This window comes from Hirundo rustica, chromosome 21, assembly GCF_015227805.2.
Source record: "Hirundo rustica isolate bHirRus1 chromosome 21, bHirRus1.pri.v3, whole genome shotgun sequence".
Classification (NCBI taxonomy): Eukaryota; Metazoa; Chordata; class Aves; order Passeriformes; family Hirundinidae; genus Hirundo; species Hirundo rustica.
The window spans coordinates 1,573,993-1,597,219 of record NC_053470.1 but is presented as its reverse complement, the minus strand read 5'-3'; the positions used below and the strand labels follow the sequence as shown (position 1 = coordinate 1,597,219).

The 23,227-nt window shown below is 50.0% G+C and overlaps 1 protein-coding gene across 16 annotated transcripts in view; it reads right to left on the bottom strand.

Annotated features, from left to right (window-relative positions):
• Positions 1-23,227, bottom strand: part of ARHGEF9 (Cdc42 guanine nucleotide exchange factor 9) — a 207,089-nt gene that overhangs the window by 4,663 nt on the left and 179,199 nt on the right. For 9 of the 16 annotated variants that reach the window (XM_058423250.1, XM_040084203.2, XM_040084210.2 and 6 more), the window contains 3 exons: positions 15,659-15,902; positions 14,943-15,011; positions 4,811-4,970 (listed from right to left, as the gene is read on the bottom strand). In XM_058423250.1, the coding sequence (XP_058279233.1) occupies positions 4,811-4,970; positions 14,943-15,011; positions 15,659-15,902 (473 nt within the window). Of the gene's footprint in view, positions 1-1,093; positions 4,971-14,942; positions 15,012-15,658; positions 15,903-23,227 lie in introns of those variants that run through there. The other 7 variants (XM_058423252.1, XM_058423254.1, XM_040084206.2 and 4 more) reach the window with 5 other exon arrangements.

Genomic DNA, 23,227 nt, shown 5'->3' with positions numbered 1-23,227 from the left:
TCCTTGCCCACAGTGCTTCCACACCTGGGGAGTGCCAAATGCTGGCAAATAACTCTGCTGGCCGCACAGACCGTGCTGTGGTAGGAGAGGAGTTCTCCAGGGAAGGTTTGATACAGACCGTTGTGGGTGTGCTGTCCCTGCTGTTCCTCCGCCCGAGGGACTCCAGGTACACCCTGAGGGAAAGAGCATCGCTTGGAGAGGTGACCCCAGCACAGCCCCAGCGTCCTCTCCACTGCAAGCAATGCAAGCAAGAGAAAAAAGCTCGGCCGGGGGCGTTGCTGAAGCAGGAGGCAAATGTGAAGCTGTGATGTTTGAGGGCGAGTCTGCTCCTGAACCTGCTCCAACTGCGGCCCCACAGGAGCCTTGGTGCAGCTTTGCCTCTCGCCTCTCTCTCTCTCTCTCTCTCAGAGCAGAGTTCCTCGGGGTTTGTGGCTTTTCTGCCCTGACTGGTTCCCTCACCTGTGTGATAGAACCCTGGTCACTCCTCACCACCAAAAGGGCAGAGAGGGCAGAGAGGAAAAGTCCTCGCTGTAAAAGGAGCGATGTGGCTGGGATTATTCCCGTCACCCTGTGCCTGTGGGACGGCAAGCACCGCTCCCAGCCCCGTTCTCCTGGTTATAATCGCATTTTGAGGCTATCTAGGAGTACACAGCTCACCTGCCTTACCTGGGAGATGCCCCTGGCATTGGAGAGAGCACCTGGCTTTTCAGGGAGAACAGTTCCTTGTCCCAGGACAGGACCCTCTGCAGCAGAGCCGGGTGCGGCCGGGCTCCCTCCCCTCCAAACCCACCCTGCTCTGTTCCCGGGGCTGCTCCCAGCACAGCGGGTTCCATCCAGCCGGGCAAAGCGCAGGGACAGAAAGGATTGAACCCCCACGTGTGAGCCGAGCTCCACCCGGAGCAGCCCCTGCCAGGGACTCTGTCCTCAGTCAATCTGCTCGGTTCAAGGGAGGGCACAAAGCAAGGCAAGGGCGACTTTTCCAGGACAATCCTACTTTTTGGTGGGATGTCTCGATGGCCACGGGAGCCCCACCTCGTGCTCAGCCTTGGGAGAAGGGTGACCCCGCTCTGAGGAAAATGATTTAAAATGCCTTCAGATGCCTTTTCACTTATTTTTATTTAATTCCATAAATATTTTCATAAGGCTCAGTGTCTTTACAACACTTTTTTTAAACACTTCTTTTTTTTTTTGTTTGTTTTATACACACAACTTTGACACTTGTTTGACAGGGTCAAACAGTCCAATATAAACAAAATAATAAAACTGGCAAGTGCGGATCAGCTGGATTACCAAAATCCTTTTTTCTTTTTTTTTTTCTTTTTTTTTTTTCTCTTACTGTTAAAACCCCAAAAGCACTAAAATATCAGTATTTGGCTTCAAACTAGAATTTTAAAAACCTTTTTTTTTTTTTTTTTTTTTTTTTTTTAAATTCTCTGCTACAAGTCCCTGTCGTCATAGTGCCTTTAAGCTCCTACAGACTCTTCTTTTCTTCTTAAGGAAAAATAAGCTTGGTGATGCCATGCAGAACTTACAATAGCTACTAAATATACATGTTCCCTGAAATGTAGCTGCAATGAAAAGATGACAGAGCATAAAGAGAACAAAACCAGAAACCCAAAGCACCACAGTGTACTATCAATAACATTGCAATGGACGGCTGGTGCCCGTCCAGAAACTGAAACAAATTTCAAATATATTTCTCTATGTAGTATTTTCTATTTACAACTGTTAGATGCACCTAGGTTGGTTCTCGTTTGACTTTTTGGAGAGGGTGGGGAGGCGAAAGTCTTGAATTTAGATCCTCTGTTCTAGTGTCTAGGTTAAAGGTAATGCATGTCATTTACCTAGGGAAGAGGGTTTCTTTTTATTTTTGTATATATATATATATATATATATAGATTCAGCCAGAGAAATACCGTAAACATGTAGGTTTGTTACAACTCTCTCGTTTCTGCGTATGGAATGGGAAGTGGGTTCCTCCTGTCTGGCACTGGAATGAAAAGTCTGTGTCGGATGCTCAGCCAAGTCACCCCCATCTGCACGGGCGCTGCTCCCAGCGCTGTCGCACGCGCGCTCCGGCCCCGCTCCCTGCTGGCACAGCCCCAGCAGGGCCTCAGCGGGACCCAGTGCCGGTTCTTCTCCGTGCCAATGCTCCATCTCCTGCAGCACCTTGGCAATTTATGGAGGGGAAGAGCTTTCTTGAAGGCCCGAGAGCCAAGCCCCTCGTCCCTGCGGCCGCTGTGCCAGCGCCAGCACGAGCAGCGCTGCCCCGGGCGGGCTTCCCACTTAACAAAGGAGCTGCGAGTCCAACAAGTGGCCTTGTCAGATCTTGATTTATGATGCAAATAATGGTGTGGCGGTGGTGTTTCTTTTTTCCTAGTGCTGAATATTTAGGAAGCATCTTCTCATAAAAATTATGGATGTCTCATTCTCACTCTCTGAGGCACAAAACAGTAAATGAACAGGCTTAACTAATGTGCTTGTTACTTGTTGGTTTGTTTTTTTTTTTTTGTTTTTTGTTTTTTTCCTTCCCTAAGCAGTTAAAAAGGCAAAAGGAGTAAGTGAAATTTTCATCATGTTGACAACATTTTGGAATCTCTCTCTCCTTCTCTCTCTCTCTCTCTCTCTCTCTCTGCCTCTCTCCAGCCATTCAGAAAGAATAAAACATTTCAGTTAACTGACAAGAACCCATCTCATGCACTGCTTTAAATACCCATTCTGTTAAAGAAACAAACCAATATTTGCTACGTATCCCATATTAAAATCTAGCCATAAAAATGCAAAGATACAAAAGAGCATAAAAATAATTTCTGATATAAAATTGGGTTGCTTCCTATTCGGGAATCCTGGTGTTTGCCTGCTGCTTGTCACAGAGGGGCCACTCCTCCTCTCCAAAATACTAATCTGGCTTTGCTGGCTATTGATAGTTTCTAGATTATTCAAAAGTATAAGAGAGATTATTTTTGGATTTAAATAAAAATAATGCCACCCTTGTGATATGCCCTGAAATAAAACAGGCTCCATGGAAACAATGAAACCACGCTCTCTGCTCTTCCCATTCACTTGGATTTCTTAGGGGGAAAAAGAAAAATAAAAAAAAATCTACACACTCTTTGTCCCGGGGTGCTTATGTGGTGGATCAGATCCCAAAGAAAATGACAAATACCGTGATCAATCACTTCATCCCACATTTTCAAAGGAGCTTGCAGAATAGCTCTGCAAAGATTTCAAGTTCATCTTCTAAATCTGGTTAAACAGTCTCATTTGCCCTAGGAAAAAAAAAAGAAAATCCTCCTCCTGACAACGGTCTGTTTTACAAGCTTAACCATAAGCTCCTGCACTTGCAAACAAATGTACTTAAGGCTGAAATTGTAGGAAAGGGTCTTTAAAAATAGAGCTGTGACTCTCCAGAGGGAGATAAAGAGAGAGAAAGAGAGACCTGGAGGGTTGGGCTGATCCGTCACTGCAGACCCACCGCAGCGACCCCTCCGAGGGGCCTGGACTGGACCAGCACCAGCTGGGACTGGGCACAGAACCACGGCCACACTGCCCAGGCACAGCCAGAGCCCCTGCAAGGAGGGCAGCTCTCAGCTCCTCTGCAGCTTGGGGTTTAACCTCAGCTGGGCCCTCCCGGGATCCTTCCGCTAACGGGGCAGAGCTCGGCCTGGGGTGGGCACCGAGAGCAGCCACGGGCAGCGCTTTTGGGGTCACTGCTCCCGCAAATGGCAATCAGCGCTCCGTTAGGGTGCTGCTGGGCCGGCTGAGCGCGGCCAAAGGATGGGACCTTAGTTCCTGAAGACAGAAAACTGGCCGCTTGTCGGAGCCTCGGAGCCAATTTTCCTCTCTGCAACGGAGGCATGAAGCCGTTGGGTTTGAAGCTTTTATCTTTGCATGGAAAACAAAGATAGGAGTGGGCTTTTCAAGTCTCTCAGCTTGAAAAGAAAATAAATCAAAGACAAGCCCACAGAAACAAAGCAAAAAAGAAGAAAAGCCCCTGATTCTCTTTTCTCAGTCTTACTCCGAGTGCGAACAAATCACACCGAATTGAGAAAAAGACAAGTGCTTGAGAAAAAAAAAAACCGCAAAAGATGAACCGAGGACAACCCATCTCTCACTTCCTAAACAGCTGCTTGCCCTTCTGCTGGGTTTCACCCGCCCACCAGAGAACAGTTAAAGCCAGAGAAATACTGCGCAGCGGAGCGGGAGCACGGGGAGCACATCCAGACAGGCACGAGTCAGAGCAGGGGATGCGGGACGGAGAGGAGGGAGAGGGAGCTGAGACCTCCCAGCACTCCAAAAAAAAAACCAAACAACACCCCCCCATAAATAAAATCAAAAGAAAATATACACCGATGTAGTCCGTGAGGAAGTTCCATGACGGAGTCACACAAGCCAGAAAGCGTTCTGGGATGCCAATGACGACTTGGATGGAAATGAAGGAAAACGGGATTGGAAAAAAAACCAAAACACCAACAAAAAGAGATGTCCGACTAATGGAGTAAAATAAAATAAAACAGGTCACATGGTTGAAATCAGTGGTGCTTCCTAGTATCTAGTAGCAGATTACTTCCCAAAAACAACAAAAAAAAGTTTTTGGTCCTTCTATATATATACATATATGTATATATATTATTATTTTTAAAATGTGTGTATACATATATATATGTATATATATTTAGTTGCAACAGTGCTTCTCCGAAAAAAGGTCCATCTATAAATATAATTTTATTTATTTTTATTTTTTAAATTTTAGTTCTTTTAAGTTAAAATTCTCCATCTCTCTAGGTATTATTTTTTGAATGGTGTTAACCTGCTGAAGTTTTGCCAGAATGGTGCCTGGCTGCGTCTGGGTTCGGTGAACTCGAAGACCTGGGACTGGGATATGCCATCTGTCACCATGTATTGTCCCTGATTTAATGGATCCTGGGGTGGTGGGTAGGCTGGAGGAACCGACTTGGAGTAGCTCACACCTGCATCGATGATTGGGGGGAAAAAGAAACAGATCAGTCAAAGAGCAATCGGGTCAATAGTCGTTCTTCGTCATGCTACCGCTCCTTATCGCTCCTTAGCTCTCCTTATCGCTTCAAAACCGGGTCCCACATGCCAGGACGTGCCAGGGCTGGCCACTCTCCAGAACACGCTGCCTGCCTGACCTCTCGGCTCCGAGGCTGCCTCCCTACGCCGAAGGCTGGGACAGGATCCGTTAATTTGTCGGGCACGGTTCTGCCCGCCCTCATGGAAAAGTCCTGTGCGAGCGAGGAGAGCCGGGACAGGCCCTGCCCCGCCGAGGCCGGCTCATCCCGCTCCGATTTAACCGGTCAGTTCCAAGCCCCTGCTCACCCTCCCCTCCCCAGCTCTCCCTGGAGAACAGCCTCGCCCCAACACGCCCCGCTGAGCAGCCCCGAGCACGACCCCGAGCGCCGCCCGCTCCGGTTCCCGCACGGAACGGAGCAGAGCTGCTGTGGAAGAAGCCCTACCCCGCAGGGATGAGCCTACAGAGGGCAACTCGTCCTTTAGGAACAGTTTAGGACTTTTCCATAGGGTTTGTTCTCAATTCACCCGGTCTGGTTTCAGCCCAAAAACGGCTGCGCACAACGCAGAAAAGGCCGATTCTGCTCAAACCAAACTGGCAGCAACGGATGGGCTGGCAAGGCTACGCTTTCAGGGTTGAGGTGCTCAATTCCCACACAGGTGAGCCACAGCTCCTCTGCAGGAACAGGGAGAGGGGACGCTGCCCTTACGGCTCTCCCACGGAACGAGGGGCCTTCAGCATCCTGTTGTAAAGGATGGCGTGTAAAGGTGGCCCTGGGTGAGTGGAGTGGAACAGAAGGGATGTGTGTCACCACCAGAGCGCAGCCCACAGGGCACAGTGACAGTCGGGATGTCCTTCCCCACAAGGACAACCCCTCCTTCAGCCTCGGGGCAGCGGGGCTGGCTGGAAACCACGACTGCGGGGAGGAGAGAGGAGCAGGGCTGTGGAGCAGCTCGCTGTAAGCTCTGGCCATCTCTGGATCATGCAGAACTGCTCTTCCTTCTGCAGGAGGGGGCCGTCGCCTCCCCGGGCTTTAACCACAGCAGCGAGGCCGCTGTCCCCGAGCAGCTCAGTGTCCTCATCTGGACAGCGTGGCATCCCCCACCTACCTCACAGGAGGGTTGTGAAGCTAAATTAATTAATGTTTGTAAAACACTTTGAGATCCTCGGCTGGGAAGGTGCTGGAGAAGGCAAAATACGGTGATTAGCACCCAGGTACCAGAGCAAGGTGTGCACAGCAATGCGGCTCCTACCACACACAGACACACCAGCGCTGGCCGGGCACGGACGGCGGCACACGACGGGCACTGACACAGAGGGAAAGCCTCACGAGGGCACCCACAGAGCTCACCACAAAGCTTGGCCAGGTGCTGCTTGGTCCGGCAGGACCTCTTTGGGGTTAGGAGCTAAAGCGTGTCTTTAGGGAAGAGAATCGAGTCGCTTCTCCCCGCTATGGAATTTAGCGATGGAGGGTGAAAATCCTCAAAAGGTTCAGACCAAATGGAGATGTCTTGAGTATGTCTAACTGATTTCTCCTTCTTTACTGTGTTTTGTGCAGCTCTCTGTCCACTGTAGAGAATAATCAGGATCATTCCTCACAGTGGGCAAAAACCACTCTGCGATCCACGCTCATTAACCTTTAACGAATTCATCACAATTAGCATTTCAAACTTACTTGGACAGATTGACCTGGAGATGTTCTCCATCTGTACCTGCATGCTGGAATTGCTGCTCATCAATGACTTCTCTACTCTGTCTTCCCAAGCTCCTGCAGAGCCGAGGGCAGCCCCAGAGCTGTGCTGGGGTCACACCTGGGCAGGGGCAGCTACAGGAAACCTGACACGACTTCTGCACCACCCTCGCTGGAACAGAACTCCAAGGAACACTTTGAATTTCAATCACCGTGTGACTGAAACCCGCAAGGGCAGGGCACTGAGCTCTTCTCTGCCCACCTCTCCCATCCCTTCTCCTGGCACTGTCCTGCTGTGAGCTGCCCATCTCCAGGCTGGCCAATGTGACCAAGTGCAGAGGACAAACTCCAGCCCTGAGCCCATCCAGGAGTGTCAGCTTTCTCCTGGAGGCCACCAGCCCTTGGCCAATTTTCCCAGCAGAGACCGGTGAGGGATTTTAGGATCTGTGGGAATGTTAGGATACACTGCAGGTCCCTTACACGGCTAGAGTTGGGAAATAAATCTGCTTTGGCTCTCACACTGACCAGGAATTACCTCAAAGGCAAACAGTCCCTGTGCCACTAAAATTACTCGTGTCCTGCAACAGAAGAGCTGTGAATCTAAAGCTGTTACTGGGGAGGGAACACAGAAACTTTTAGCTTTGGACATCCTTAAAGCCACCTTGCTGTAGGGAGATGGCCACATGGCTTTGGCACCCTGTGGCTGGGCTCTCCACTGTAAACCGATTCGAGGAGGGTGAACTAATGTATTTTAACGAGATACAAAATGCTACGAAATCTCCTGGATCAGCAAAATGCTGTGCCCTTGGAAAGCTGAAGAAGTAGAGGAAGGCCAGCGTGGCTGATGTCCACTGACAGTGATGGAGTTGCTGCAAGGAATGGAATCCAAAATGGATTCTTCTCCAAAAGGGAAAAGGGCAGACTCCCCTGGCCAGATCACTACCAAAACCCGTTCAGTTCTTTCCCAAAACAACTGAAAAACGTCCTGCCCTTGCTTGAAACACACCCATGCACAGCTTGCCCCTCCCACCAGTAAAGCAGCTCTTCCCACAGCTGCGGGTGTGGCCTGTGGATCTGGACTCCTGGCATCAACATCTGGGCCACTGGCACCAACATCTGGGCTGGATGAATGCCAAAAGCTCCTGGCTGGCTCTACCTGCATCTCCTAGCAGCTGAAGGTTTCCCATTTCTCTCACTCATCCAATGGCCTGAAGCATCAAACCTGTGGATCTCAAGGACATGCACCATTGCCGTGTGTGGGACATGCAAATAAGACCATGTGCTCTGGTAATTCCAGAATGCATTTCCTTGCAGCACTTTGCCATAGCTTGAGGTGCCCCAAGAATGAATTCTCTATCTTTGGTTTTTTTTTTTTTTGGACATACTCATGTTCTGGAAAACAGAAACTGGGAAGGGAAGATTCATGTAATCTGCACATCTTCAAATCCTAAGAAAGAGCAATTCTGTGAAAAGTCTGGCAGGCAGGTATTTTTCTGTTCTGTTCTGAAGTGGGGTTTTTTTTTCCCTCATCAGAACTTGGGGCCATCGTGCAAAATTGTCTCTTGAGGGATTTTTTTTTTTTTTTTTAATATGCAAAGCCATAACTCCGCTGCGATTCGCCAGAAAGAAATGGACAAAGCTCTTTTCCAAGGCAATTTTGGGCAGCGTGGCGAGCGGAATTCAAAGCACAAAGGGAAGAATCGATGGGTAAGTAACGATTTCCAGGCACAGCAGCCAACTCCACCCCACGGGCAGAGCTGGAGCTCCTTCTGCTGGTTCGTGCCTCATTCTGCAGCGGCACGGAGGGATCGCTCCCAGGGAGGGGCTAGGGAGAGCTGCTCATGAGGAGAGCAAGAAAATTCCCAGATTCATAATCTGGCTAGACTAAACTGGTGAGAGATGCTGCGCTGTCACTTGGAATAATGTCTTTTTATAGCACCAGGCAACGTCACTCGGAGCCCTTCGGATTTCTCAGCTCAGAAGGAAACAATTAAAAAGATTTAAAACTGTCTCGTTTTTCCCTTCTAGGTTGGGGGGGGCTGTGGTTTGGGTTTTTTTGTTTTGTTTTTTTTTTTTTTTTTTTTTTTCCCAAAGTGTCTCTTCTCTTTGAGGTTCCAACACAATTTCAGCAGCACGTGAAGCATGCTGGCAACCCACAGGCAACCCACAGGGACGCGTGCAGACGGATCATCCAGCAGGACACGGCCCCTCCCCGGGCTCACACGACACAGACACGGAGAACACGCACATCTCCTCCACATAACCATGGAAACTTGCCTTACAAGCTGTTTACTCCATCCTCCACCTAGGAGATATCAGCTTATCCTTTGATCAGCAGTTATTTCCCCGGCTTTGCCCCCACCGTGCTGTCCAGGTCTCACGCTGCTCATTAGCCCGAGCTGGGGAGGACACAGTGACATCGCCAGCCCTGCTGGCAGTCCTGCCCTGGCCAGCGCTGCCTAAGGAACCTTCCAGCTCCCTCAGAGCTCAACAGCAGCTCAGCCAACTCGCATCTTCCAGGAAATGCTCAAAAACCCCACAAATTCAGGCTCCTCCTGAGTACCGTAGCCCCCGCAGGCAGGGGAGCCAGGCACGTGCCTCCAGAGCACTAACTGTGGTATGGTTAATTACTCCTGTCACAGCAACGAGTTTAAGTTAAAGAAATGAGCACAACTGGCTGTGTGGGTCCAGCCCTTTGCCCTCTTCAGCACATTTCAACAGAGGATCTCAAAGCACTGCCCCACCACTCCCTGGGCCACGAGCAGGGCTGGCAAAGGACGGTCTGGAGCTGGGTGTCCTCGAGGTGAGGATGGAGCTGCGAACAGGATTCCCTCTGATCAGCTGGATTCCCTCCCTTTACACCTCCCTGCTGAATCACCCAACTCTCACTTTGTCATATTTGCCCAGCTCCAGAGGAATGTCAGTGGTGCCTCAGTCACAGCTCTTTACACAGCCCAGGATTCCATTCCAGGCCCTGGTTATTTCCAGGGATGGCACCAGTGAGGAGAACATGCCTGGGCTCCCTTTTCTAACCACGAACCTCCCTTCTCTGCTCAGGAGGGAGGGGGCTGGCTGCAGCTTGAGAAATGCAGGAGGAAGCAGTCATCTCATGTCCTGATGTTCCCCAGACAACCACAACATCTACCTACACACACGGAGCTAAACCGACCCTCTGGAGTCTATTCATCAAGTCTGCTACTGCAGGCTGATGTCATTAGAGCAGACATTAAGATAATGATTCCTCGTGTGATAAGAAAAGCTAATCGAGGCAAGATGGAATAAATGATACCGGGGCTTTATCCATCAGAGCTGGGTGAAAACTAATTTCTGCCACCCTGTGTTTGCACAGCCTCCCTCTCCTCCAGCAGCCTGCAAGCTGATCACACAGCTCACTCCGTGGCTTGCACTGAGAGAAGGGATTAGTTCAGCCCTGGAATGCTGCCACAGCTTCTGGGGAGCAAATCCTTCCTAGAACCCCTCACCAAACTCAAGGTGCAGGAGTTTGTGGGCTCACAAACTTATTTCAGTGGGAATCTCAACATGTCACTGATGCCATCACCTTGGCCCTTCCCACCAGGGCCATTAATGTCTCACCAAAAAACTGCCCTGGGGGGCTCACTCAGCAAATGTCACCAGCACCACCCTCAGAGGCCCCCCAGATGAGGATTTATTCCTGATCTGCCTTAGCTGGTAAGAATCTTTTAAATTCAGCTGGTTTAAATCTTTTTAATGAAATCTGACTGGTTCCTGGAGGACAGTGAGGACTCCAGCTGGATTCCGGATGCCACCAGTGGGATGGTGCTCGTGGACCCACAGCACAGAGTGCTGGTAGGGTCTGGGTTTTACAAATGGGCTAAGCTCTGAGCTAGCCCCGAATCTGTGGGGAAATACAACTGACAACACCATCAGCTCCCTTCTTTCACCTCCTGTGCTTCGGGAAAAAAAAGAGAAATGACCCTGATTATCCAAAAATGCAAATGCCCCTCTTTGTTTTCAAGCAGTTGGGCTGTGCAGGGCTCTTGCAATCCCCCGAGGCCGTGCCTACACATGTGAATCGATGGGGAAACACGGCAGGGCCATGTCAATCTTGTCGGCAAGGAAGATGCAATAAAATGGAATTAAACAGCCGGGAGAACCACGGGAGGGACCCTGCTCAGCCCTGTCCTGCCCAGCTCTGCCGGGGGAGCCTCAGGTGCACAAGTGTGGGAAGCCAGAGAAGCCGTTGCGTGTCTGGGTCAGGGTTTTTGTGACATAGTTGGCTGTGAGCTCAAGTGATCAGAAAGGAATAAATTAACAGGAAAATCCAGTGATTCAGAGGGTGTTTGGTGAGGGGCCAAGGCAGTTCATGCTGGCTGATGATTTCGCCCCTGCTGGGTTTGCATGGCTGAGTGTTCACGGGTAGATTTAGTGACAGCATCTTTCTCAGGTGATGCTGACTGAATCTCTGCTTACTTCACCCCAAAGGCTTGTCAGGGCTGAAGGCATCTCCTGGGGGAAGTGTGCACAGGGCAGGGAGAGGAGCTGGATGTGGTGTGGAGCTCAGAGCTCTCCTGGGGTGGGAAACACCCCCAGCTCACACTAAGTCACTTTTTTAAATCTCAGCAGACATTTCCTTTTCCAAAAGTGGGAAGAGGTGCTTTAAGAATGGAGTCTCCTTCCTGGAAGGGCCTCTAATTCCCTGACACCGCTGGCTGGCAGCTGCTAGGAAGATGAACAAACATCCCTTCTGTGGACAGGCTGTCCTGCAAGGGGCCAGATGGACAGAGCTGGGGATCAGAGAAGGAACGGAGTGTTCCTTCGGGCTGCAGGCACCAACCCTTGGAGAGGGGATCACAAATGGCCGGGGAACAGAGGCCCCTCATGGAGAGAGGCACTCCACCAGCTTCCGTTTTCAAATGCTTAGAAATGGAAAATTACCCTGGATTGACCTTTGTCTACATTAGATGGCCTGGAGATCCACAAGGGATCCATTTTCTAGGCAGGTCCCACTCCTTTAGTCAGTGAGAAGCATGGTGCTGGCAGAAGAAGCCAGTGCCACCCTTATGTCCCTTGGGGAGACCCAGGCTCTGCACAGAACCTGCCCCTCCTACCCTTCCCCTCCTGGGAGGGGCTTTGGTTGTTTTCCTAAGATAAAACAAATAAATTTCTCCCTTTACTTCACCACTTTCAGGAGACACCAGACTGAAGTCTGTTCCGAGTTCCCACACTGCCACCCAAGGAAGCTGAAGGGCAGCAACCAAGAATCAAAACCTTCCACAACCAGAGCAAAAGGCAAAGAGCAGCAACCAGCCCCTTTCTCTGTCAGCGAGGTGCAGAGCCAGCAACACCCATTCACTGGATGTCTAATGGACTTAAGGAAGGCCAAAAATTGGTTTAATGCTGTCTTAAGGCACCCGGTTTAACAGCGTTATGTTTTGCCCAATCCAATAAGGAGTGCAAATCCTGGGATAGTGCCCATCATTGAGTGGGTCTGGCAGGGAGCCTGGCCCTGCACACACCTGAGAGCCACGAGGGGCTGCTGCCCCACACAGCACCCTCAGCTGGGCATCAAATGCTTCTCAAAACACTGGGAGAGTGTTCTCACTCAATCACCGGGATAAAGCTCCTGTTGGTTTCAAAAGCAGAGCTCTGAGGTTTCGTCTGCTGCTCTCAGCTGCTCTCCCCCTCTCCTGCTGCCGCCAGCAGAGGTTTAAATGCCTCCTCCTCAAACACATGACAGCCATCTCCAGAGCAATACTTCTGGGAGGTGTGGTACAACAGTGCATGAAATAAGCAGCAGTTCATACTATTTGAAAAATGTTTTTCTGCTTCACCTCTAACAAAGTTGATTGCATTTTCCATTTCACCTCCTTCACGGCTTTTCTCTCTTCCTTAAGTGTTCTGTGACAGGGGAATTACCATGGTTTCCCATTTAAGAGGTGCAGGGAACAAGCGAGATAATCTAGGAACAAGTCTGTAATAGGCATCCTGTGACACAGGAGCCAGGCTGGCAGCACCTCGAGCTGCTGAGCCCTGCTGCAGCCGCTGAGAGCATCCTGCATTTAAATAAACAAATACTTCTATTGAATACAGTGACCTGGTCCTCCCTCTGAAGGGCTTCCCTGCTTTTCAGGTATAGCTGATGCTGCAAAAGCAGCTCCAAGCCCTTTCCCGCTCTCCTGTGGTGCTGCCCTGGCACGGGCACAGCTGCAGCCCCAAGTGCTGCCGAGGTCTTGGCAAAATATAACGGTGTCAGTATCTGTAAAACGTTTAGGGTAAGATTTCAAAAATCAGACACCGAAAGGCAGCTCTCAGGAGTTTCCTCCCGCCTCCCTCTTCTGAGCAGCGCCAGCAGCCCCCTGCTCAGACAGCCCTGAGCCTCTCTCTGGGTCCTGGGCACAAGACAAACTACAGAATAACAGAACTAAGAGTTCTCAGTGTCAATATTTAATTTAATCATCCTGAGACTGGGCTAGGATCACCACAGTGTAGGGCAAAGCATACAGAGCCACTGTTCTAACGACCCTGTTTGTTGTTTTTCAGATTTCACGTCCTAAAACCAACCAGGCTGTGCTTAACTCGGTGCTGGGGTGTGACTGAACTTCTGTCTGGCTCGAGGACTCAATCCCATAAAAAGAACTGCCAGTGCCACAGCCCAAGCTCATTCTTCACTAAAGAAATGCTGACTGCTGTTTTAGGAGCTAATGAATTTCATAGTCCGAGAAGCCCAAGATAACAACCCCTCCTTTTTCATCTCAGAGAGAAAGAGAGAGAAAGACAAAGAGAGCAGACAGAGCAATTGCTGTGTAAGACACAAGCCCTGTCAGGCAGATTGTATTTGTCAGGATGCAAGTCCAGTGATTTACGTGGGAATGCTGGCAGGCATGCTCAGGCACCTCTGAACCGTGTCACTAACTGGCTGAACAGCCCAATTATTAATTAATACCTCTATTAATTAATAACATAATGAACCGAACAGCTGGCAGTAACTGACCCTGGTTTTGTCGCGGCAGTCATGCAAGTCAGGCTCTCTCACTGTGCAGTCCCACGAGCCCTGGGGATGCTCCCGTGCTGAGGGACAGACATGCAGGTGCTGAGGGGCTGTGACAGGGCCACGGGGACAGTGTCAGGCACCTGGCCCTGCTCTGGGTGTGCACGCTCTGAGCTTGGAACATCCGGCCAGGAGAGTTTGTAAAGAACATCTCAGGAGACAACAGAAGAAGTTAGTAGAGAGGAGAAGACTGATGACAATGGAGAGACACAGCAAACCAAGGAGTTCACAGCTGGCCTGGCAAACCACTCCTGGACCAGCAAAGCCAGTAGACAACACACAGGTGAGGCAGAAAGCAAAGAGCTCCTTCAACTTCTGCAAAACCCCCCAAAACACCTGCACGGAGCGGGGACCAACCTGCCTGCACCTGACCTGAGCCAAGCCTTGAGGAGCTCTCCCAAAACCCACTCGCAGGCCTACGTGTGCTATGGTACTTTGGTAACAAATCAATATATCCGTGACTGTGTGAAGCTTTGGAGAACTTGAGGAATGACCTCTCTGACCTTCCCTCTGTGCTGAGCATTTCCAAACCTGTAGCTGCAAGAGTTATTGCGAGAGAGAATTAACGCCGGCTTTGGCCAGTCGAGACTCTGGTTGCAGCCTGCCTGGCTGGGGAAATGAATCTGACATTCCAGAGATACAATGTCTTTACTAAAATACTTTATTTCCTAGAGTTGATGCTACTGTGCTGTCTTGAAAAAGTTCCAGGCAGCCCCAGGAAACAAGAGTGTCCCTTTCCTTTCCAGCAGCAGGAAAGGGGTACTCCTTCCCCAGTTCCAGCATTTTAGCTTTTTTTTTTCCCTTTTTTTTTTTTTTTTCTTTTTTATTTTGCTAAGGGGAGACTTTGGGGAATTAGCAGAACCTCGACACACCTCCGCACTCGCTCCCATTTCAGCCTGAGATAAACAACTGAGATAGATTTCTGCCCCCAGGGACAGCTTCTGGACATCAGACTGGAGACACGAGATCAAATTCATCTCTGGTGCAGTTCCACTGGCTCTCAACCACCTTCGACCAGAGATTAATTTGGCCCACAGATACAATAAGGAAGGATACAAAGCACAAACGGTATTTGATATAAAAAGAGAAGGGAGGGGGAAGTTGAGGGGATGCTGGATCCTAACCCAGCAGGATTCAGCCCAGCCCGCTCCACCCTCACATCACCAGGCACAGAGCGTGTTGCCGGTTACCTTTTTGCTTACTGACTTTCTTTACTGTCATTGCCGCTTGCCGCTTTTGATTCTCAGAAATTTCAAAGCCTGGAAAAGGGAACACGGCAAACACAATTCAGAAGGTTGCTCACAAAGCCTCGTTTCCTTTTGGGGAGGGGGATGCTCTGCTCTGTTTCCAAACACGGAATGCTACGAGTGTTCCTCTGAAAAGCAACTCTTTCTTGGCCTCCTCCTAATCTCACTTGTGCAGGGGCTGGATGAAAAGTAAGATTAGAGCCATTTTCATTTATACAGTGTCATAAATAAGCTCTGTGCTTTAGAGCTGAGCAACGAACTGAGCCTGGACTGACACTGGTCACAGACAGTTTGGGGGCTGGTGGAAGGGAAGGGCTGTCACTGACTTTGCTGCCTCCCCTCTCCATGAAACACCCGTAACCAGAGCAGGAGGATGCAGCCAGGAAACCCTGAAGGTGGATGGCCGAAGACTTCCCTCTCCCACACACCCATGGAGCTCCAGGCTTGAGCTATGGGCAGAATTTCTTTACTGAGGGCCAAAAAGAACAGTGACTGAAATTAGGAAAGAGACCTATTTATGACTAGGAGAGCAACCAAGGACATTTTGACAAGGTTGAGCTGTAATTCTACCACAAAGAAAGCGTGGGCTCCTCCACTCATTGGGGCTAAATTAAACACTACCGACAACCTCCTTTCAGATTCACTTCCACATTCCTCACCTATCTTTTCATCTTCTTTTACCATCTTCCTTTCTTCTCTGAAAGCTCTAAGCCACCGTAACTTCTCCTCCAGTTTCTTGGCAAAGAATAAGTGCATTTCCTCTGTCTCCTTGTTATGCAGTTTGAAGGCATTCTTCATGCTGACATTGAAGTCATCATCTCTCCCATCTTCTATATCCACCACTTCGTATTTATCCATGTCTATGCGCCCTTTATAGTACAGGATGTCCCTTCGGATCAGATCCTGCAGAGGGAAAGGGAGACAGGCATCATGGTGAGATCTCATGGAGAGCCCGAGCTCAGCAGGGAATTCCTGGGAGAGCTGAGGAAGAGAAAGAAGTGATGGTGAAATCTGGTCAGATCCTTCAGTTCCTGGGAGAGCTGAGGAAGAGAAAGAAGTGATGGTGAAACCTGGTCAGATCCTTCAGTTCCTGGGAGAGCTGAGGAAGAAAAAGAAGTGATGGTGAAACCTGGTCAGATCCTTCAGTTCCTGGGAGAGCTGAGGAAGAGAAAGAAGTGATGGTGAAACCTGGTCAGATCCTTCAGTTCCTGGGAGAGCTGAGGAAGAGAAAGAAGTGATGGTGAAATCTGGTCAGATCCTTCAGTTCCTGGGAGAGAAGTGGAAAAGAAAGAAGTGATGGTGAAACCTGGTCAGATCCTTCAACTCCTGGGAGAGCTGAGGAAGAAAAAGAAGTGATTGTGAAATCTGGTCAGATCCTTCAGTTCCTGGGAGAGCTGAGGAAGAGAAAGAAGTGATGGTGAAACCTGGTCAGATGCCTCAGTTCCTGGGAGAGAAGTGGAAAAGAAAGAAGTGATGGTGAAACCCGGTCAGATCCTTCAGTTCCTGGGAGAGAAGTGGAAGAGAAAGAAGTGATGGTGAAGTCTGGTCAGATCCTCCCAGCCTCACCTGCTGTGAATGCATCTCTTGCTGGCCAAACAGGCCAGACCGTGGGCAGAGAGGAACAAAACACACATGCCCGAGCCGCAAAGTTCAGTTTGTCGCACAAAGAAATGCCTGTGAGTAGGTGACACGCTCCAGCATTTCCAGGTGGGAGGCTCTGCTCCATGGGCTGAGAAATGTGAGGCACAGGCCCAGCAGGGCCCCCAGGCTGTGCACAGCACCACTCTGGAGCCATCACTGCTCTGGCAGCACAGGGTGCCCAGCCCAGATCTGTTTTCCACACACATTCCCACACCCAGGGAGTCTCTGCCCCTTCTCCCTGGGGCTCATTTCCCATCCCAACACAGCTCACTGGTGAGAAACCACCCTGATTTCAGCTCCAAGCACCCCCAACCTACCTCTGGTCTAATTCCACCCTGGATTTAACCTCTTGATCCCACTTCATTTTTTTTTTTTCCTTTTCCGTCCCTGATAATTATAACTTTTGCAACCAAACCTGTTCATGCTCATCTCCCTTCTCAGTTGGTTTTTCCTTGTTTTTCAGCAACAGCTCATTTCTCTGCGCTGGGAAGGGAAAAGTAAATTCCCCATTGGCCCCACATTTCTGTGCCTGTTATCTCAGATAACAGAAGATGATCATCAGAAAACAATGTTAATTCTCTAGCTGTGGCCACACAAGGTGACTGCATTTATTTAAAACCAAATTCGGCAACACACAATCAAGATTTCCTTCCTCTAACCACTCTCAAAAGCAATACTTAGGTATATTAAATCAATTTAACCTAAATACCTTTGGATTTTTCAGCATGCCCAAAAGACAAATGCTATGTCAAAGGATTCATTTGAGAGGAAAAATGAAGGCAATGTACAGCATTTTTTTATTGAAATAATATTTAGCAGTGAGGCTTTTTCAAGATAAGCAGCAGGTACTATTTTAAACAAATTAATCTTGGAAAATAAACTCTACATCATAATGATTTACCAAACTTGCTCATGAATCTGCCAGACAGGATTAACTGTCACAAGACTGGCCAAAATCTTGGCTTTAAATCCCGACTCCTTCCTTTGGAACACTCTGGGCCGGGGGGGGAGGTGAGGAGGGGGAATTCCATTAACAAATATCTCGTACAAAAACCTTCCTCTGGTGTAGGCCTGAAATTGTGGGAGCGTGAAACCTAAGAAAAATGTTTTTCAGGCTGAACAAGGCAGCAGAAAATCTTTCCAGTCGTGTCCTAACCTAGGAAATCGCTTCTTTCCCTCGGTGCTGTGGAAAGGCTGCAGGAGCCACACGGAGCCTGATCAATCAGGTCAATACCACACACGGTGCTTAATGGGAGGCTGGGGCTTGTTCTTGGAGAGAACATTTACCTGCACCGCGTTCTCCGAAAAACCTGACACCAAATCTCACAGCAGCGAGGGTGCGCTCCTTCCATCAGCTGCACAGCAGCCGCTCCCCTTCCCCCTGCTGCTGAGGGCTTCCAGAACCAGCCCCAGCAGACCCTGCTCCTGCGAGGATGGATCCAGTGGACCTCCCCAGGCAACCTTCACCACTGGGGAGAGATTTGTCCATAAAGGTATTAACAAGAATCAACAATCACAAGCCCTGAAAATCCCTCTTTCCTTACACACACGAAATATATTTCCCCCTCTTATACCCCCCAAGTTTTGACTCAGAAAACGTTATGAGCTATTTTTAATAACTACTGCCAAGTGACTGCTTTAGCAGCTTTGTCAAGCTGGATTTCCAGAGGACATTCCATGGGTTTGAACACGCCTGACTGAGCTGGTCCACACATTTCCCCTCCCAGGATGCAGCAGGAGCTGTCCCTGTGTCTGGTGAGGCTCCGAGGTTCCTGAGCACTGGATGGTGCTGGATGTGAAGATAAAGGTGCTGCCCAGGGGCTGCTGAAGGAGCAGCGAGGAGATAACGGAATCTCCAGTGCCTCTGGAGACCAAATGGCCCCACAGGTTGCTGCTGGTGAAACGCAGGGGTGGGAAGCAGCAGCTCAGCTGCAGAGGAGGAACTGCTGCACTTTGGCCTTGAGCCAAAGGGAAAGACAACAGCACAAAGCTCCTTCCTGTCTGCCACTTCCACTGTCATTTGGAGAAGGAAATTCCACAAAGACTCCAGAAGAATTGGATCATCTTTTCTCCCAACGCTTTCCTTCAAAAGTAGGACCATTCCTCACTTGTTGGCCATGAACTCCACACTGGTACCCTGAATTTAGAAGACACAGTTTATTCCCCACACAAACATCTCATGGGCAGCACATGCCTGGACATGGAGGACTCTGCCCACAGCTGGTTCCAGAAAGTTCAGTCCACAGATTAACAACTGTAACTGCATAATTTCATTTTTAATGGGCTCAGCATTTCCTATTATCATTCTCCCTCCTTCTTGCCAACACTCAGTGAATGGATATTACTTCCCAACTGACTAAATTTTAACGCCCATAATATGAGAAGCACAGTAATTATTTGATCTGTGGATATTTTATCACAGCTTTTAAAGAATAACAGACACTGCTCAGCTCCTTAGTGAAGCAGGGCCCTCTCCAAACGCCTTGCACTGTAATTGAGCTCAAGAAAATGCAGCAGACAGCAAACAAGGCCAAACCCTTGTTCTAAGGAGCTTGTTATGCATGTGGACAAGAGGACAGCAATCGAGAGAGCACTGAGGCCATGAAGGGACACTGCTTGTGTGCTGTGTGCCAGGTGCAGCAGCAGTGCTCAGACAGGAGCTGCTCCTCACACCACTCTGCCAGCACTGTTCTGTCCTTTCCTAGCATATCCAGGGAGTCAAAGGGAACAAGAGATTAACACAAGCAGCTGTGAGCTGAGGAGGGAAGTGGATTGCTCCACCAGCCTGGTGTGAGTACCGCCTGGCAGGAGGACAAAGCAGACCCGTGCACAAAAATGGAGATTTATCTGCCACAGAAGCTGAGAGGAGCTCTGGCTTTGTGGGGGATAGGAACGCTGCTCCTGCTCCTGGTCATCCAGGGATAAAAAAGAGAATTGGAATGAGAGAAATGAAGAACTCATTACTCTCTGGGATACAGCTTTGTTCACAGGCTGGCTCTGTTCGTGTGGTGCTGGGCACCATCCTGCCCGTGGCTCAGCCAGGGCGACCATCGGCTGCTCTGCGCAGTTCTGAATGTCACACGAGGTTATCTCTTGTAGTTAAATCAGGCAACTGCAAGAAAATATCAAAACCCCAAAAAAGACTCACAAAACCTTATCAGTGGGGAAAGGCCAAAGAAACGGAGCTGTTTAATCTAGAAAGGCCGTAACTAAAAAGGAAGGTGCTGTTGGTATTCCAGTATGTGAAAGCTGCTCCTGGTGATCAATTATTCTCCATTTTGATTGTGGCTAGGCTTAATTTACCACAAGGGAGAACAGGATAAGAAACCTGGGGGGAAAAAAAAAAATGTTTCTATCTAGAAGAGTAGTTAAACCATAGAACAGAAAAACTAGGGAAGTCTCAGGACTGGCATTCCCAGGGGAATTTCAAAAGAAGGTTAGACAAACATCCATCAGAGATGATCTGAGTGTGCTTAATCCTGCAAAGGGAATAGCTGCTCTCCTGGGGTCCTGGATGGTGTGTGAGAGGAGGGGACAGATGGAGCAGGGCTGGGAGCAGGTAGGACGGGCAGGACCTGGGGCGGTGTGGGGATGGCAGCAGCAGCAGCGGCACAGACCTGCAGCCTCTGCACAGCGCCCAGCCTGCTCGCCTGGCTCCAAAGGAAATTGATGCATCTGGGTCATTTGCACTTATTTGTCTAAATATGATCTTTTTTTACCCTACAGCTTCCACGATTTCCTTTTCTTCCCCTCGCTGAGGTTAATTAAGCTCCTGTGAATAATGCTCGGCAGTCTGTTCACGTAATCTGTACTAAGGATTCACAAGGAGAAGACGAAGCCAGAAAAAGTGGTGTGACGGGAGCACAAAGCGAGGTTCTGACACGTTACAAAAACCCCCCACAGCTCTGCTCTCGGGGTGCTGGGCCCTGCCTTGGGCCACCCCCTCTGCTCCCACCATCAGCACTGTCCCCTCCTGGAAGGGGAAGGTGACCTAGTACAACTGTGCTTGGAAGGGAAGAAATCTCCTAGGTGGCCATCATCAGGAAAGCAAGGCTGAGCTTTACTGGAAAACCTGGAAGGTGGGATGGGCTCCCACAACGAATTGTGCTCCTGTTGTAGTGGATTTGGACACCTGCAGCAAGGATTGCACCTGTAAATCACTGCTCAGCAGCTCTTGGACTCCTACTTGCCTTCTGTACTGCTTCTCCTGCTCTCTAGTTTTCATCTCTAACTTTTCTTCTGCCCCACTAGTCCAGAGCACAGCTCCTTGTGCCTGGCACTGCTTGTGGGAGAGGAAAGGTCCAACCCCTGGTGTTACCCTGGTTTTTCTGAGTTTTTTATAGCCTTTTTGAATTTTCATAAATGGAGTCAGATTTTTAGTTACTGCACCATATTAAGAGCAGTTTTCTAACTTTTCCCACATATGTAACATAAACAAATCATTTGTTTTTCATTCTCTGTCCTCTGTTTGCATATTTCTAACCTGAAAACAATTGTAACTGACGGCTGGTCTGGCCACTTGGCTTGAGAGGTGGAAACTCTAAAAGCCAATCTTCTGCTAGACCCACAAATGTATAAAAAGTAAGAAATAAAACAAAGAGGCTCTCTCTGCCTGGTCTCAGCTTTGAGCTGGATCGGAGTAGGACCTCTGCTCTGCGAAGCCTCTCTCTCCGTGTGACTGCTTTGTGTGTCTCAGTAACACCCTGGGACACTCAAGGGGAAAAAGAACAATAGTGACAAGGAGGGCAGTGTGCAGTCACCAGTGCAAGATGGCATCACGACCAAAAGCCATCCAGGGCTCTCAGCAGCACAGGGCACCCGAGGAGGAACTGAGCTCCTGAGAGGACCTGGCCTGGTCCCAGACCTTCATCCCTTGTGTGCAGCATTCCAGGAGTTTCGTATCCCTGCCATTAACTCCTGAGTGTGTGGTGTACAAGGGTGGGTGGGGAGGCCTCAAGCAAGGGTTTGGATTTGGGATGGTGCCTTTTCTCAGGAGCTGTGGTTTCCTCGGTCACACTCGACTTCTCATGCGTAAAACCAATCATCCATGAAACACAAATGGAGGAAGAGCCATTTCCAGCTGTGAGTCATTAGATCCCTCCTCGGAGCTGACAGGACAGGAGATGCCAGCCACAGAATAATCCATTACAAGCTCCTCACTGCCTATGTAGGTTATTGGTGCTCCCGTTTATCAAAGCCCGCATATTCCAGTGCCAAAGGAGTTTCAGAATGACTCAGGGAGGAATGAGGTGCTCTGAGGGCATGGATGCAGCCAGGCATCCATGTCAGGGCAGCTCCTGGGGCTCCAGGTGCAATGACACTTCTCCCTCAGCCCTTCCCCATCTCTACCATGGGATAAGGGCATTTATTTATTTATTGTACAGATCAGTGGGGAGCTCTAAGGAACGGGTGAGAGACGCACTGGAGGGCTCTGAAGGTGGACCTCTAACAGCTCAAAGCTGTGTGGGAAGAGCTCAGCATTTCCCATGCCTTGGGATCAGAGCCAGCAGAGCCAAGGGAGGCAGAGGAGGCCTGTGGGCAGCAAGGACAGCACAGCACAGCCCTGAGAGGCACAGGGAGCAGGAGGAACAGGCAGCAGGGTGGCTCTTCCAATGGGGATCATCACTGCATCCCCACCAGCTTTACAGAACATCAGCAGCGCCCTGGAGCCACGAGGGACATCCCTGTCCTGGGGCCAGGGTGGGCATTGTCCTGCTCTGCCCTGGGCTGGGGCAGCCTCACCTCCAGTGCTGGGGAGGCGCTGGGCACAACAATAAAGAAGACATTTGGCCATTGGAGAGCATCCAAAGGAGGCCATGAGGATGGGGAAGGCTCTGACGGGACTGGAGGAGCAGCTGAGGGCATTTGGTTTGTTCAGCTGGAGGAGACTGAGGGGTGACCTCGGTGAGGTCTTTGACATGCTCCCGAGAGGTAGCAGAGGGGCAGCTCTGATCTCCTCACTTGTGACAGGGACAGCACCCAGGGAAGGGCTGGAGCTGTGTCAGGGCAGGGTTAGGGTGGATTTTGGGAAAGGTTCTTCCATCAGAGGGTGCTGGCACTGCCCAGGCTCTCAGGGAATGGGCACGGCCCCGAGGCCCAGGGTGGGATTGTTGGGGTGTCTGTGCAGGGATGAAAAGCAGCAAACCCTGCAGGTCACCTCACCAGAGACGAGCACTCCCCAGTGTCCAGGGGAGAAGAGCCAGCCAAGGACGAGGCTGGACACAGACCCACCCCAGCCCTGCCCTTGGCCAGCAGCTGCCATGGGAACAGGGGGTGAGCAGTGAACAGTTGGTGCTGGAATTAGGCAAAGACCAAGCCAGGGCTCACAAGAACTGCACCCAAACACCAGCTCATGATTTGGGAAAGGCAGAGGTTTGGAAGAGGCTGAGCTGCCTTTTGCACTGAGCTGTGGGTGGGTCTCAGACCCCTCTCTGTGATTTCCCACTGGCCTGGGCGCTGACTGCAGAGCAGAGGAGCAGAGTTTTCCAACATACTCCCGAAATCTGTCCTGATTTTCCTGCTTGCCTGTTCTCCCTCTTCCCTCTGCCCAACCTGCCGTGAGCAATGCGAGCATGGCACGCTGCCAC